This window comes from Lithobates pipiens, unplaced genomic scaffold (genome assembly GCF_037356315.1).
Source record: "Lithobates pipiens isolate NorthernLeopardFrog02 unplaced genomic scaffold, aLitPip1_a1.2 Scaffold_8, whole genome shotgun sequence".
Classification (NCBI taxonomy): Eukaryota; Metazoa; Chordata; class Amphibia; order Anura; family Ranidae; genus Lithobates; species Lithobates pipiens.
Genome location: NW_027507903.1, coordinates 565,218,643 through 565,233,026, shown reverse-complemented (window position 1 = coordinate 565,233,026; position 14,384 = coordinate 565,218,643). Strand labels below are relative to the sequence as shown.

At 43.3% G+C, this 14,384-nt stretch overlaps 1 protein-coding gene across 3 annotated transcripts in view; it reads left to right on the top strand.

The window, feature by feature from the left end:
• LOC143961005 (adhesion G protein-coupled receptor E3-like) overlaps positions 1-14,384 on the top strand; it is a 121,841-nt gene that overhangs the window by 58,856 nt on the left and 48,601 nt on the right. The window contains exons 6-7 of one of the 3 annotated variants that reach the window (XM_077470107.1): positions 12,451-12,582; positions 14,005-14,097. In XM_077470107.1, the coding sequence (XP_077326233.1) occupies positions 12,451-12,582; positions 14,005-14,097 (225 nt within the window). Of the gene's footprint in view, positions 1-12,450; positions 12,583-14,001; positions 14,098-14,384 lie in introns of all 3 variants that reach the window. The other 2 variants (XM_077470106.1, XM_077470108.1) reach the window with 2 other exon arrangements.

Below are 14,384 nucleotides of genomic sequence, written 5' to 3'. Positions count from 1 at the left end.
TGTGCAGACTGTTGCGGAGGCGGATGAAATCTGGTGTCTGCGGATGTTCATCCGCAGACACCCGCTATCCCATAGGGATGAATGTATGCCCGTATTTCATCTGCAAACGGATGGATGAAATACGGACATATCATCCGCATGTGTGAAAGGGGCCTAACACAAAGCCACAGATAAATTGAATATATAGCAAAGGATGTGATGCTAACCAAAATAACATAAAAAAAATCCATTTGGTGCAAATAATGATTCAAATAATACAAAAAATCCAACATAGCTAAAAGTACATCAAACGTGTCAATTAATATTGAAATGTGCATAAAAAAAATTTCAGCAAAAAATTTGTATATAAACGATGCTTATAATTAAAACCATTTTATCCAAACTATGTCCTTGGTATTAAAGTGCAAAAAGAGTGCAAAAAAAAGGGGGGTTTTTTAATTATAAGCATTTTTATATATGATTTTTTTGCTGAAAATATTTTTATGCACATTTTAATATTAATTGACAGTTTTGGTGAACTTTTAGCTATGTTGGATTTTGCATATTATTTTAACCATTATTTTCACCAAATGAATTTTTTATGTTATTTTATTTAGCACCACATCCTTTGCTATGTATATATATATATATATATATATATATACACATACACACAGCCATATTCTGTATACAGCTATATATATATATATATATATATATATATATATATATATATATATATACAGCCATGTGCTATATACAGTATTCAATGGGCCGGCCCTTTACCTGGATGGGTTCCTGCAGCACCGCCATCCTCCAGGCTCCCTCGTCTGCTCCAGGGACTTCTCTGCCTGTCGGCTGCTCTCATGGCGGCCCCCGGCTCATTTAAACTCACAGCGTCCGTTACCGCGGGGGCCGCCGGAGATAGCCGAGTTTTGTTCGCTGTCGGAGAGGAGCAGGGCGGGGGAAGCCGAGCGGTGGCGGAAAAGGACGACTGTGGGCCGGAGGTGGCCGAAGATGTGTTATGAGAGCGCCGAGTGGGGGCGGAAAGAGCCGAAGTGCGCCGCGCTGTTCTCGGAAGTACAGCGGTGCTCAAATGAATGGCTGTGCGAGTAGCGCAGCCATTCATTTGGCTAGGCTGTCACTGAAACCGGCCCACTGAGCCATCGGCCCACCGGGAATCTCCCGGTAGTCCCGATGGCCAGTACATGCCTGCTCTGCGGCATCGGCATTTTAACTGTGGGCGCCCGGCTGTGGCTTCACAGCTGGGAACCCACTACAAATGCACGAGCCATGCCGCTCGCCGTGACTGGCCGCGCAATCATCTGGGACCTGTCACGTGACCCAAATGATTGCCTAGAGGGAGGAGGCAGAGGCTATCTCCCTGCCTGCGCTGAGGGAAGTGAAACCAGGAGCCCGGATGCTGAAGGAGGCAGATTTCGAGGGACCACATAGCAACAGGCATAATAAGGTAAGAAGAAACATTTTTTTCCAAATGTTTCTTTTTTATTTTTTTCATGCACAATAATGCAATTTTTTCTTTTTGGGTGGAACTCCACTTTAAGTAGTAGCGGAGGTACAGACAAGGAGGGAGGGACAGTGAATGGCAGGATCAACCAGTTTTTTTTTTTGCAGAATACAGAAAGTGAATCCCATAATGACTGAGTAATTATGAACAACACGTAATACAGCATGAACTGACAGTTTTAATGATGCGGGTTTAATGACATTTTTAGTGACAAAAATAATTCTCCTTGCTGCATTGTTAGTACAGTTAAAGTGGATGTAAACCCGAAATTTTTTTTGCAAAATAATGCATGTCTTAGGCTAGTGCACAAGATGTAAATCACCTTTCACTCACAGCAAGGGGGAAGAATGGACAAAGCTTTCACAGTTTGTCTGTTTTATTTCACTGAAAAAAGATATGAGGATTGCTCAGAGCTGGATTAACTCTTTGTGGCAAGACTGGGCACAGCTGATCTGAAATCCCATACTCTATATTGTGACAGAAGACCGGGCCACCGCCAGTAAAAGAGCTGGAAGAAGGAGCGGAGGCCCGGCAAGACGAACCGAAGAGGGGGACAAGACCCCCGAAGTCTGAAGAAGACCCCTGGGTGGCGGTGAAGAAGAAAGCCAGGCTCCTCTGCTAGTAAAAGAGCTAGCAGAAGATAGTGGATGAGTTATTAAAGGGGGCTCCCGGATTCCGATAACCCCCTCGCCCTCAGATCCCGACAACCAACGGCCAGGGTTGTCGGGAAGAGGTCCTTGTCCTCATCAACATGGGGACAAGGTGCTTTGGGGTGGGGGGGGCCGCGCAGCCCCCCCTTCCCCAAAGCACCCACCATTTTAAAGGCACGCGGCCTGGTATGGCTCAGGAGGGGGGCCTCTCGCTCATCCCCTTTCCTGACCGGCTGGGTTGCGTGATCGGATAAGGGTCTGATATGGACCTGGGGGGGACCCCCACGCCGTTTTTTCGGCGTAGGGCTTCCCCTTTAAGTCCATACCAGGTGACGGGGCCAGCGACATGTCGCTGCCGAAGTCCGTTCATTTCAAAAGTACGGCGGACCTAGTCCGCCGGAAAAGTCCAGTGTGTGGGCAGGTCCACTCGTTCGGACAGTCCAGCGGACTTTATGGCGGTTTGTCCGCCAGACTAAGTCCACCGGATAGTCTGATCGTGTGTACGCGGCATAACTCTCATATCCTGTTTCCCCGAAAATAAGACCTAGCGTGATTGTCGGTGATGGCTGCAATATAAGCCCTACCCCCCAAATAAGTCCTTGTAGGGCTTAGTTCGGGGAAACAGGGTAGGGCTTTTTTGGGGGGGTAAGGCTTATATTGCAGCCATCACCGACAATCATGCTAGGTCTTATTTTCAGGGAAACAGGGTACTAACACTGTCTGTCTATCTAGAACCCTCACACTAACCCTTCTTGTAACCCTTAATCCTCCCTGAATTCCTAATACTAATCTTCCCTGTTACACTAATGCAGCATGCACACGATCAGAGTTCTCGTCGGAAGAAGCTTTGATGGTTTTCCCTATGGAATTCCGCTCAAGCTGTCTTGCCTACACACGGTCACACTAAATTCTGATCATTTAGAACACCGTGACATACTACACGTACGACGGGACTAGCAAAAGGAAGTTCAATAGCCAGTGGCCAATAGCTTCCGTCTCGTAGTTGAATCTGAGCATTCGTGATTTTTGGCATGTCAGAATTGCATACACACGATCGGAATTTCAGATAGAAAGTTTTTCCGTCGGGAAAATTGAGAACGTGCTCTCAATTTTTGGCTGGCGGAAATTCGGACAGCTAAATTCCGATGAAGCATACATATGGTCGCATTTTCCGATGAAAAGCTCTCATCTGTCTTTTTCTGGCCGGAATTACAGTCGTGTGTACTCAGCATAAGACCTCATATCATACCTCCCAACATTTTGAGATAGGAATGAGGGACACCTACTAGAAAATGTATGTAGCCATAGGAAACGCCCCCGTCACACCCCCTTAAAGGAGAATTAACCAAAAAAAAGGTTAATTAAATCCCCAAGTGCTTTTTTTTACCACAACTATTCTGGCTTTTAAAATGTACAAATGCAGCAAATTAGAAATTGGATGAAAGTGGGAAACACTTTTTGAATGATAAAAAGTGCATTTTATATACAACTATATAGATCAGAACAAAATGAGGGACAAATGAGGAGGAATGAGGGACAGAGGGACATTCCTCCAAATCAAGGACAGTCCCTCGAAATCAGGGACAGTTGGGAGGTATGCTCATACATACAAAGTTTAAAAAAACTTGCTTATACATGACTAATGGATTAGTCAATTTGGTCCTAAAATAAAGACACAGACTGCGCGACATGAGTTTTAATATGGCCACAGCAGCCAATTTTATTAACACTGAATAAATAAAATAACAACGAAAATATCATTCAACAATGTAATTCTAAAAATGTAAACAAGGGGTCTTTGGCTGTCCATAAGGCACAATTTTACTGAAAACGTCCATGTCCTCAGTCGCACCCCAACTGGCTCAAAGACATACGAACTCACCATACTAGCTCCTGGGGGGGTGGGTACCACTTTCCAACCACTTGTAGGTGCCATACCTTGGATGGACCCTACAATTTAGCAAGAATATCAATAATCACTGACCCCCCAAAGACCCCCTGACCCGCCAAGCTGATATGACAAAATCTCCACCAACAAAAGTGCTCGCTGGGTTTTTAATTTCATTTATTTATTTATTTATTTTTATTACAAATATAAACACAAAACAAGACATATACTCCCCAAACTTGACACCTCATAAAAATTTTACATAAAGGGTGGATGTCAGGGAAGTTTCTTCTCTGCCTGAAAACTCCCAGAAATGCCTGATCTGCCTGTCTTCCACATACCACCTATAGCAGCACACCCCCCCCCCCCCCCGGCCTGCTGCGTCCAGTCAGGTAAGTCTATCTGCCCCCCCCCCCCCATTGCCCGACTAACCTAGCTGACCCTTCCCTGACCCAGTTCCTCCCCTAGTCATGCAGACTCTTCGTCCATTTTGTTCTCCGGGTCTCACTGGCGTTAACCGTTTTAATTTCTGTAAAAGAACCTCTGTGTAAGGCTACGTGTCCATGCACACATAGGCATTTACTGGTTTATTCGAAGTGGAGCATTTATAGACAAAAACACCCACCAAAGGCGTGTTCTTGTGAGGAGCGTATTAGCAGAAAAATGTGCAAAAACATGTCTAAATGCATCTAAACGTGTTTAAACACTATGCCCTTAAAATGTATGCATGTAAATGCATTCCACTGGTAAATTAATACTGTTACTGCAACCCTAACACTAACCATCCTTTTAACCCTCACAACAAACCCAATTGTTGTTCTAGCACTAACCTTAAAGTGATACTAAAGTCTTGTTATTTTTAGTTAACAAACATGTCATACTTACCTCCTCTGTGCAGTGGTTTTGCAGAGCAGCCCAGATCCTCCTCTTCTCTTGTCCCTCTTCGGTGCTCCTGACCCCTCCCTCTGTTGAGTGCCCCCACAGCAAACCGCTTGCTATGTGGGCACCCGAGCCGAACCACAGCTCCCTGTGTCCATTCAAACACAGAGCCGTAGCACAACCCCACCCCCTTTCGCTTCTCATTGGCTGACTAACTTTGATCGACAGCAGTGGGAGCGAATGGCGCCAATCAGGAGGGGAGTTCTGGGCAGCCGAGACTCTGCTACAACATCACTGGAGCTAGATGGGGAGCTAGATGGGGCTCAGGTAAGTATTATGCCCCGTACACACGAGCGGACTTTTCAACATCCAAAGTCCGTCAGACCGAGTCCGTCAGACTATCCGATCGTGTGTGGGCTGCAACGGACTTTAGCTTCGCAAAAGTCTGACGGACTTTAGAAATGAAGCATGCTTCAAATTTTCCCGACGGAACTCCGCCGGACCCGGTCCCCTTCGAAAAATCCGCTCGTGTGTATGCTACTCCGACGGACTAAAACCGACGCTAGGGCAGCTATTGGCTACTGGCTATGAACTTCCTTATTCGAGTCGGGTCGTACGTCATCACGTTCGAATCCGTCGGAGTTTAGTGTGATCGTGTGTGGCCAAGTCCGTTCGGCCGAAAAGTCTGTCAGAACTCCGTCGGAACTCCGGCGGAACTCCTTTGGAAGTCTGTCGGACATAAGTCCTCTCGTGTGTACGGGGCATTAGAGAGGCTGAGAGGGGCTGCTACATACAAAAGGCTTTTTTATCCATAATGCACACCTAAATCCAATTGAGAATTTGTGGCAAGACTTGAAAATTGTTCTTCACAGACGCTTTCCATCCAATCTGATGGAGCTTGAGCTATTTTGCAAAGAAGAATGGGCAATAATGTCTCTCTCTAGATGTGCAAAGCTGGTAGAGACATCCCCCAAAAGTCTTGCAGCTGTAATTGCAGCAAAAGGGGGTTCTACAAAGTATTGATTTAGGGGGCTGAATACAAAAGCACACCACACTTTACACATATTTATTTGTACAAAACGTTGAAAACCATTTATCATTTTCCTTCACAATTATGTGCAACTTTGTGTTGGTCAATCACATATGCAAAAATATATATAAAGAACGGCGCTGTCCCCACCTATCCAGTTCCACTGAAATGCTTCTAAAAAGTATTGAATCCACTCCGGGCGTTGCTGCTCTTTCTGAAGTGTGTGCTGACTCCAAGGTCAATCACATAAAATCCCAATAAAATAATTTTTTACTTGTAACATTTCAAGGAGTATGAATACTTTTTTAAGGCACTGTACGCTCCCTCCCTCTAATCTTTGCACTAACCCTCCCTGTAACTCTAACACTAACCTTTAGGACCCTCTGATTCCTCTTGTATTGAATTCAATTGTAACTGTATTGAATGCTTTCATTTTCTAAAGTGCTGCTCAATTTGTTGGTACCATTCAAATACTGTATAATACTGTATAATATAATATGTATAATAATAATATCCTTCCCTTTACACTAACCTCCCTGTAACCTTAACATTATTCCTCCTTGCAACCCTACCACCAAAACGTCCTGCAACTTTCACACTAACCCTTCCGTACTAAAAATCTAACCCCTTGGTTTTATAGTAATACTGTGCTGGGATCCTCTTCTCTGAATACCAGACTTTTTTTGTATTAAAGATATGGGGAAACCACCATTCAAGTGCTTCTGCTGCACCTTCACTATCCAGTCACAAGCTGAGTTTGGAGATATGACCAGGGTATTATATATAGAGAAAAATAGGGTCACTATCCTGGCTCTGCTGTCTAGCAGGGGTGCGTAAATTGCAAGGGTAGTTTATCAGAAATGCAAATTCTTTGGCTGGTCAAACAGCTCTTATAAATTTATTTTAACTGTGTATTTGTTTATGCTTGATGTTTGGCTTAAACACCTATTTGCAATTTCAATACCACTTCAATACCATGCACTTTCGTCCCTTCCTGCCCAGCACAATTTTCAGCTTTCAGTGCTGTTGCACTTTGAATTTGTGCCCAAACTAAATTTTTATCATTTTTTTCCCCACAAATAGAGCTTTCTTTTGGTGGTATTTGATCACCACTGGGGTTTTTAATTTTTGTTAAACAAACTTAAAAAGACCGAAATGTTTGAAAAAAAAAAAAAAGTTTTTCTTTGTTTCAGTTATAAAATTTTGTTTTTTCCTTCACTGACGGGCACAGATGAGGAAGCACTGATGGGCACAGATGAGGCGGCACTGATGAGGCGGCACTGATGGGCACTGATGAGTTGGCACTGATAAGGTGGCACTGATGGGCACTGATGAGGAGGCACTGATATGTAGAATTGATGGGCACTGATAGGCGGTACTGATATGCAGCACTGATGGCCACTTATAGGCGGCACTGATATGCAGCACTGATAGGCGGCACTGATGGGCACTGACAGGCGACTGTGGGCACCGACAGGCAGCACTGATTGGCACTGCTATGCGGTACTGATTGGCACTGACAGGTGGCACTGATGGGCAGCACTGACGATGAGGTACTGATGGGCACTGACTGGCACTGTGGTGGGCACTAATTGGCACTGATCGCCACTTTTTTGGGCACTGATAGCCGATCCTGAGGGGGCACTGACTGGGTACCTTTTTTCCACATCTGATGGGGCTGTGCTGATAATCAATGTGCTGATTATCAGCACAGACGCCCCCTCCAACAGGGAGAGCTGCCGATCGGCTCCGATCGGCTCTCCCTGTCAGCGTGAACCGAGGAATGCCATTTACTAGCACTTCCTGGTTCATGCCTCTGACAAAGGCTTCTTATCACAATAGGAGATGCTGCGTGTCAGACTGACACGCTGCACTTGCGATCACCCTCGTGGGCGAGCGCCAGCATGTTATCCTGCTGGAAGTCATATGACGCCCAGTCAGGATAACAGAACCACTTCCTGGACGTCAATATGCTATTGACCGTGTGGGAAGTGGTTAAAGCTTTATTTGTTTGCTTAAAAAAATCAGCACAAGGGACATGATTTACTATCTGATGTGTCCTTTGTGCTGCTGGCCCCTTTTTTAGTTGAAATATTCCTATTCCAAACTGCACCCCCCACCACCGCTGCTATAAACATCCGGTGTGGTGGGGATTAAAGTGGAAGTAAATTTCCATCACTAAATTTTACCTATCGCACAGTTTAGCCTACCAAAGCCATATGACCCCACTGAGACGCCCATTTTTTTATCTGACCTCCACCTATTCAGCTGCTCCCAGAAGACAAAGGGGCAGTCACATATGCACAACTATTAACTTAATTACAATGCACAACATTTGATTTTAGCATACTAACGAAAGGCAACAACAGGGAAATACAGTTCTCTTGAGAGACAAAAGACAATCTTGTTAAAGTAAGGCCTCAAAAAAAAAAAAAAAAACAGTATATAGATATCTAAAGTAACACAAGCACAACAGATGAGTAAAACAAAAAACTGGAAAAAATCATTTACAAGTTCTTAGCAGACAGAGCTCTCTAAAACTCCATTAATGTATATTGTTTTTTAAAGTGATGGTTTTATTGTTTTTGTTTCTCCCCTGGGCCTTTATTTCCTTCCCTTCTATCACTTCCTGACACACCTCCTAGTTTGCTTGCCTATATAAGACATGCTCAGTGTAACCCTCATTACCTCAGCAACTTCACAGTTCTCTGAGCTCTCGTTCGCTTGTCTCTTGTGTATACTTTGTCTGACTACCCATGTACCGACTAGGGTTGCCACCTTTCCTTCAAGTCAAACCCGAACACTTTAGCAACCTGGGACACCTTTGGGTGCCCCAAGGAAAGTAGTAAAGTGGTGCGTATAGTGTGCCGCAGTGAACAGCAATTGTGGCCAATTTTCTATTGATATCATCACCCTGCTTCCCAGTGATGCCAAACCTATCCCCAAACAGCTCCCGGATGGCAACAGATTTGTGTGTAACTATCTTGGTTACTTGAGAAGCCACAGCCCAGTCTGAACAATGTGTCCGGGCTTCAGTCCACCTCAAACCCGGACACATGATTCAAAATCTGAACTGTACGGGTGAATCCTGGACAGGTGGCAACCCTAGTACCGACCCCTGCTTCGTTTACCGTGTATGCCTTTTTGTTACCCGCCCTGACCCCAGTTTGTGTCTTGGATTTCCTATTGTCTGCTGCTGCTTGTACTCTGCGTACAGGTGTGGTCTCCGCATCCTCAGCTGAGCGTACCTGGAGGCCGTGACCTGATTCCAGCTTGCTGCAAATCCATCAAGGAAACATGATTGTTGTTTAAAATACAGTTCAGGTGATGTTCACGATAGCTTCGGCTGTATGGGGATTCTACTTCTTCATTGGCTGAGACAGCAGCGGGAGCCCATAGGTTCACACTGCTGTCGATCACAGCCAGTGTCTCAAAAATACTTAATGAGCTAAAATCAAAGCTCACAAACGGTGCTCTTTAAAAACCATGCACAACTGTCACTAGTATCTTTAAAAATGTGATGCAACACAACATCAATCAAAAATGAACACAATGTGAGCAAACATAAGTTGCAAAGGTGACGTGCAATAACATGGGTGAGTATACATCAAAAGAGGATAAAATATTAATGAATATCCAAAAACAAAAAAATGTCCCAAATAAAACTCTATTGAATGTTGATGAAACAGTCCCAAATAACATAGAGTGCTACACAGATACTATTCCAAAACCTTCAAAGTGCTGCATGCATCAACAACGCGCTCAAATGATAAATGGCCGCTCACCAAACCTCAAAGGTCAATGGGCATGTACACTGCTCTCAGCTGAGAGAATTCGATCTGTATCACCGTCTATGTGGAACTCTGGATGGTCAAAGGCTCCCAACCCACAGATAGGAGTGAAAATGAAAAGAAGGACCAATAGTGTACTATCGTTTTAAAAACTTACATTTATTAAAAAAGAATCGCACTTACAGACTGCTTGAATCTAGCACAGAATCTCGTGATGTGACCAGTGCAAAAATGTTCCTCCTGGAAAAAAAAGCAATTCCTTATTTTTATGAAGGTTGTTGATCTGTAATCTTTAAAAGGGTGCTTTCAGGTCCCAGGAGCACAGTTTGATTGAAGCATCTGTTGTCCTGTTGTAGACTTCTGTTCAGCTGCTGTGCACACAACGCCACCTGCAATCTCCCGCTTCCTGGCTAGCCTTACTTGCAGACTTAAATTCTGTAAGTGCGATTATTTTTTTAAATAAATGTACGGTTTTAAAAAGATAATGCACTATCGGTCCTCCTTTTCATTTTCACTCCTATCTGTGAGCCGGGAGTCTTTGACCATCCGGAGTTCCACATAGATGGTGATACAGATCGAAGTCTCTCAGCTGAGAGCAGTGTATAGGCCCATTGATCTTTGAGGTCTGGTAAGCGTCCATTTATTATTTGAGCGCGTTGGTGTTGCATGCAGCACTTTGAAGGTTTTGGAATAGCATCCGTGCAGCACTCTACATTATTTTGGACTTTTATCAACCTTCAATAGAGTCCTATTTGGCCCATTTTTTTTGTTTCAGATATTCACTTAGACTCTATGCACACTGAAGCTCAAAAAAAAGCTTTTTCTGGACGCCAGATTGCTGGCAGAAAACGCTGGTTGAAAAACCTGCTTTTAACATTGTTTTGTACTCGCGTTTATGGGCATTTTCAATAAAAATACACAGAGGACACTCCAAAAATCCCACAGTGCATTCCAAACTCCCATAATGCATTGAAAAAATAGAATGCCAAACACTAATTAACACGTGTTAATGAGCGTTTATAAGCGTTTATGAGCGTTTATCGGCGTTTGTCGTTTTTTGGCGGTGAAAAACTGCACTTTGAATGTGAATTTCTGGCGTTCAGAAAAAAGCCCATAAACTCCACTGCTCATTAAAGAGGAAGTAAACCCTGATGAGTTTACTTCCTCTTTCATTCCCTGCAAAGGCAAAGCATAATGGACTACTATGCATCGCTGTCCCTTGTAGTCCGGCGCATCCATCTTCTCGGTGGGGTCTCGCTGCTCCGCTGCTGTCATTCGGCGAAGCCGCGATGACATCACTTACGCGCATTCGCACGGGAGCCGACACACGCGGCATCTTCGTCGTTGACGATGCCGCGCTCAGTGCGCCTGCGCGCCGCTGTCTACGGCGCATGCGTCGTAGACAGCAGTGCCTGTCTTTTGGTAAATCTCTCCTAAACCGTGTAGGTTTAGGAGATATTTTTTGGACCTACAGGTAAGCCTTAATCTAGGCTTACCTGTAGGTCAAAGTGTGTTGTAAGGGTTTACAACCACTTTAAATCTAAAAAACTTCCATGTGTGCATGGACACATAGCCTCACATAGAGTGGAGTTTATGGTCTTTTACAAAAAACGCCCAAACTCCAATAAACTGCAGTTTATCAGCTCCAGTGTGCATGGAGCCTTATATTTTATCATCTTTGATGTATACTCACCCATGGTATTACACATGTCACTTTTGCAACTTATGTTTGCTCACATTGTGTTCATTTTTAATTGATGTTGTGTTGCATCACATGTTTCAAGGTACTAGTGACAGTTGTGCACGTTTTTTAAAGAGCACCAATATTTGTGTTTGTGAGCTTTGGTTTTAGCTCATTGAGTATTTTTGAGACAGCGCATTTTATTTCTTTTCTATAATTTTTATCTCCCGGTATTCAGGGAGTCTTAGGTGCATCAGTTTCCATAATCAATTGACTAGTGCATCCTCTTCACCTATTTTTATCAATCACAGCCCATGAGAAGAGAGCGGGGGGCGGGGGGCTTTAAGTGTCTTATGGACGCATAGAGCAGTGACTCGGGAGCGAGCATGCAGCAGTGCCCCCAGGCCAAGGGGGCACTACTTAAGGGGGAGGAGCCAGGAGTGCTGGCAGGGGACCCGAAAAGGAGAGAATCAGAAGATCCGAGCTGCTCTGTACAAAACCACTGCACAGAGCAGGTAAGTATAACATCTTTGTCTTTTTTTTGCACTCTCCAGTTTTAGTAAATAAACCTCATTGTCTCTGATTGGCACATCATACAGACACATATGTAAGGAAAGAGGAGGGAGATGTCAATATTTTGATTCATTCACTTATATATGTAAATTTCACATTAGAAGCAAATCAGATGATCCTGAAAAGCATGTGAAAATGAACCAAAAGCTCCACCTGCTGGCTGCATATGAAAACATAAACTATTCATATACCACATTTACTATTAACGCAGCTAAAAAAATACAAAAAAAAATTGTAAAAATAGTAAAAAAAATAGTAAAAAAAGTATGTGTATGTTTAGTCCGGTACATAATATATAATAGGGACTATATAAAAAAAAACTGCTATACTATTCCTTTAAAATAATACCTTTATAAAACAGGGATAATTTTCAGGAGCTAACCTCTAACATTAAAAAAAACTTTTAACTGTAATTCTCAAGTTAGCAGTAAAAAAAAACCTTCTTTATCAGGCCCGACTCCTGCCTCTGTAGTACAAATTACACCAAATGTGGAGAAGAAAACAGCAATCCATACATCAATATCACCAACCTTACTCATTACTTCTTTGGAAACCTCAAAGTCCCCACAGAAAACAGTGATGGGTAAGCAGTTTATTAATTAATTTACTGTAATATGATATAGGAAATGAAAGTAAAACTCAATCAGTACCTTTATTTCAATAACACTGGATATCATGTCTCCTGTGGAGTAAGCCTTGAAGGCCAACAGGATATTCAAATATAATCTCAATAAATTGTGCAAAAATACAATAAAAATCCAATATTTTCTTCTTTTTTTTTGTAGCACTGACCCCGAAGGAGCTGTTGTTTTTTTTTTTGGGCTTAGCGTTACCTCCGTCTTGGGGTCCCATTGTAAAGTGAATCAAAGAATGTTAGCTCCGACACTTAGTCCCTTTTCCAAGATTTATTTGAGATAAACAAAAAGTTTTTCAATAGAGGGATAGAGGATTAAGGGGAGTTCAGGTACCTGGTAAATTGCGGGTTAGAGGTATTTTCTTGATCCAGAGGACAAACAGCTTCCACAGACTGGATCTAGCAATCACCAGATAGGCCTCTCTCACTGACCTAGCAGCCGGTGAGATGCTCCAACAAAGTCTCTGCCACAGACTTGTCAATTTAAAAATAAAGAATTGTCACACAGTACCAGTTTCCTTCAGCCGATCCTGCGATACTGTGTGGTAGGTGACCCGGGTTGCGTCCTCCAACTGAGTCTCCAGGCTCTTCCAGAGAGGCTTGTTGCTCAGTCTTCTCCTGAAAAAGTCCTCCCCTGGATCCTCCAGTCGCTTGGCTTCTCCCCGCAGGCAAGACAGCACAGGACCACCCCTGGATCAGTAGGCTCCAAGACTTTTGGGCCTATCCTTTAAGTTACAAAGCCTCGGGCTAGCTGGCCCCGAGACACAGGAACAGGCAACACACACCCCAGGTCAGGAGGGCCATGAGGTCGGGATAACAAACCCCGGAAAAGAGACAACTCAAAAATGGCATCAGTACCTTAAATACCACCAGCCAGAATGCACAGCGGGTGGACCACTCCCACTGGGCTACTTCCGAGTAAAAGAAGTATTCAATGCATTCAGCCTGTTGCATTTCCAACACTTGCCGGTGGTGACAGCGACACCTACGGCCAAGTGGAAACTAGCACAACCCAGCTGAACTGGTACAGAAACAAGAAATTTGAAATAATTAGCCTGAGCCAAACTGCAGCTTCGGACAACTTAAATTTGCAAAAACAATAGCGTCTGCTCATTAGGAGCAGGGAGCTACATTTAAAACATGCCCCTTACCTATAATATAAAATATTAAATTTTTTTGTTACCTGTAAGTTAGGTTATTCTGCTAATTTGGAGATATAATATATTAATGTTGCAATGATATGCACAGAAGTACACACTCCCATACACACAGTATGCTGTATATAGTCATATTATATCACTATACTATACATCCAAGGCATTCTGCTGGTAAATGGATCACACTGACTGTCCTGTTCTTTTTAACCAGCAGGCATCTGTCCTAAAGTAGGAAGCAGTGCTCCTTGTACCTGTGGCCCCGGATCAATAAAGACAAAAAATAATGCAGGACTTAACGTTTGTACAGGTAGGTACGTATTGGTAATTGGTATCGGCGAGTACTTGAATAAAAGTATCAGCACTCGTACACGCTGTTAAAAAAAATGGTATTGGCGCATCCCTACATATCATTTTTACATAATGATTATGAAGAAACAAAAAGATTTATTTAACAAACTAAACCAAAATGACACAAAACTAATGTCGTTGTGCACATCTCTACTGTCAACATTGTTTTCATCATTTTTTTATTTCTTTTATTTTCTCCAGATTGTTGTTTACTGTACAACAAAAAGCCTTTCTTTCTTAACGATA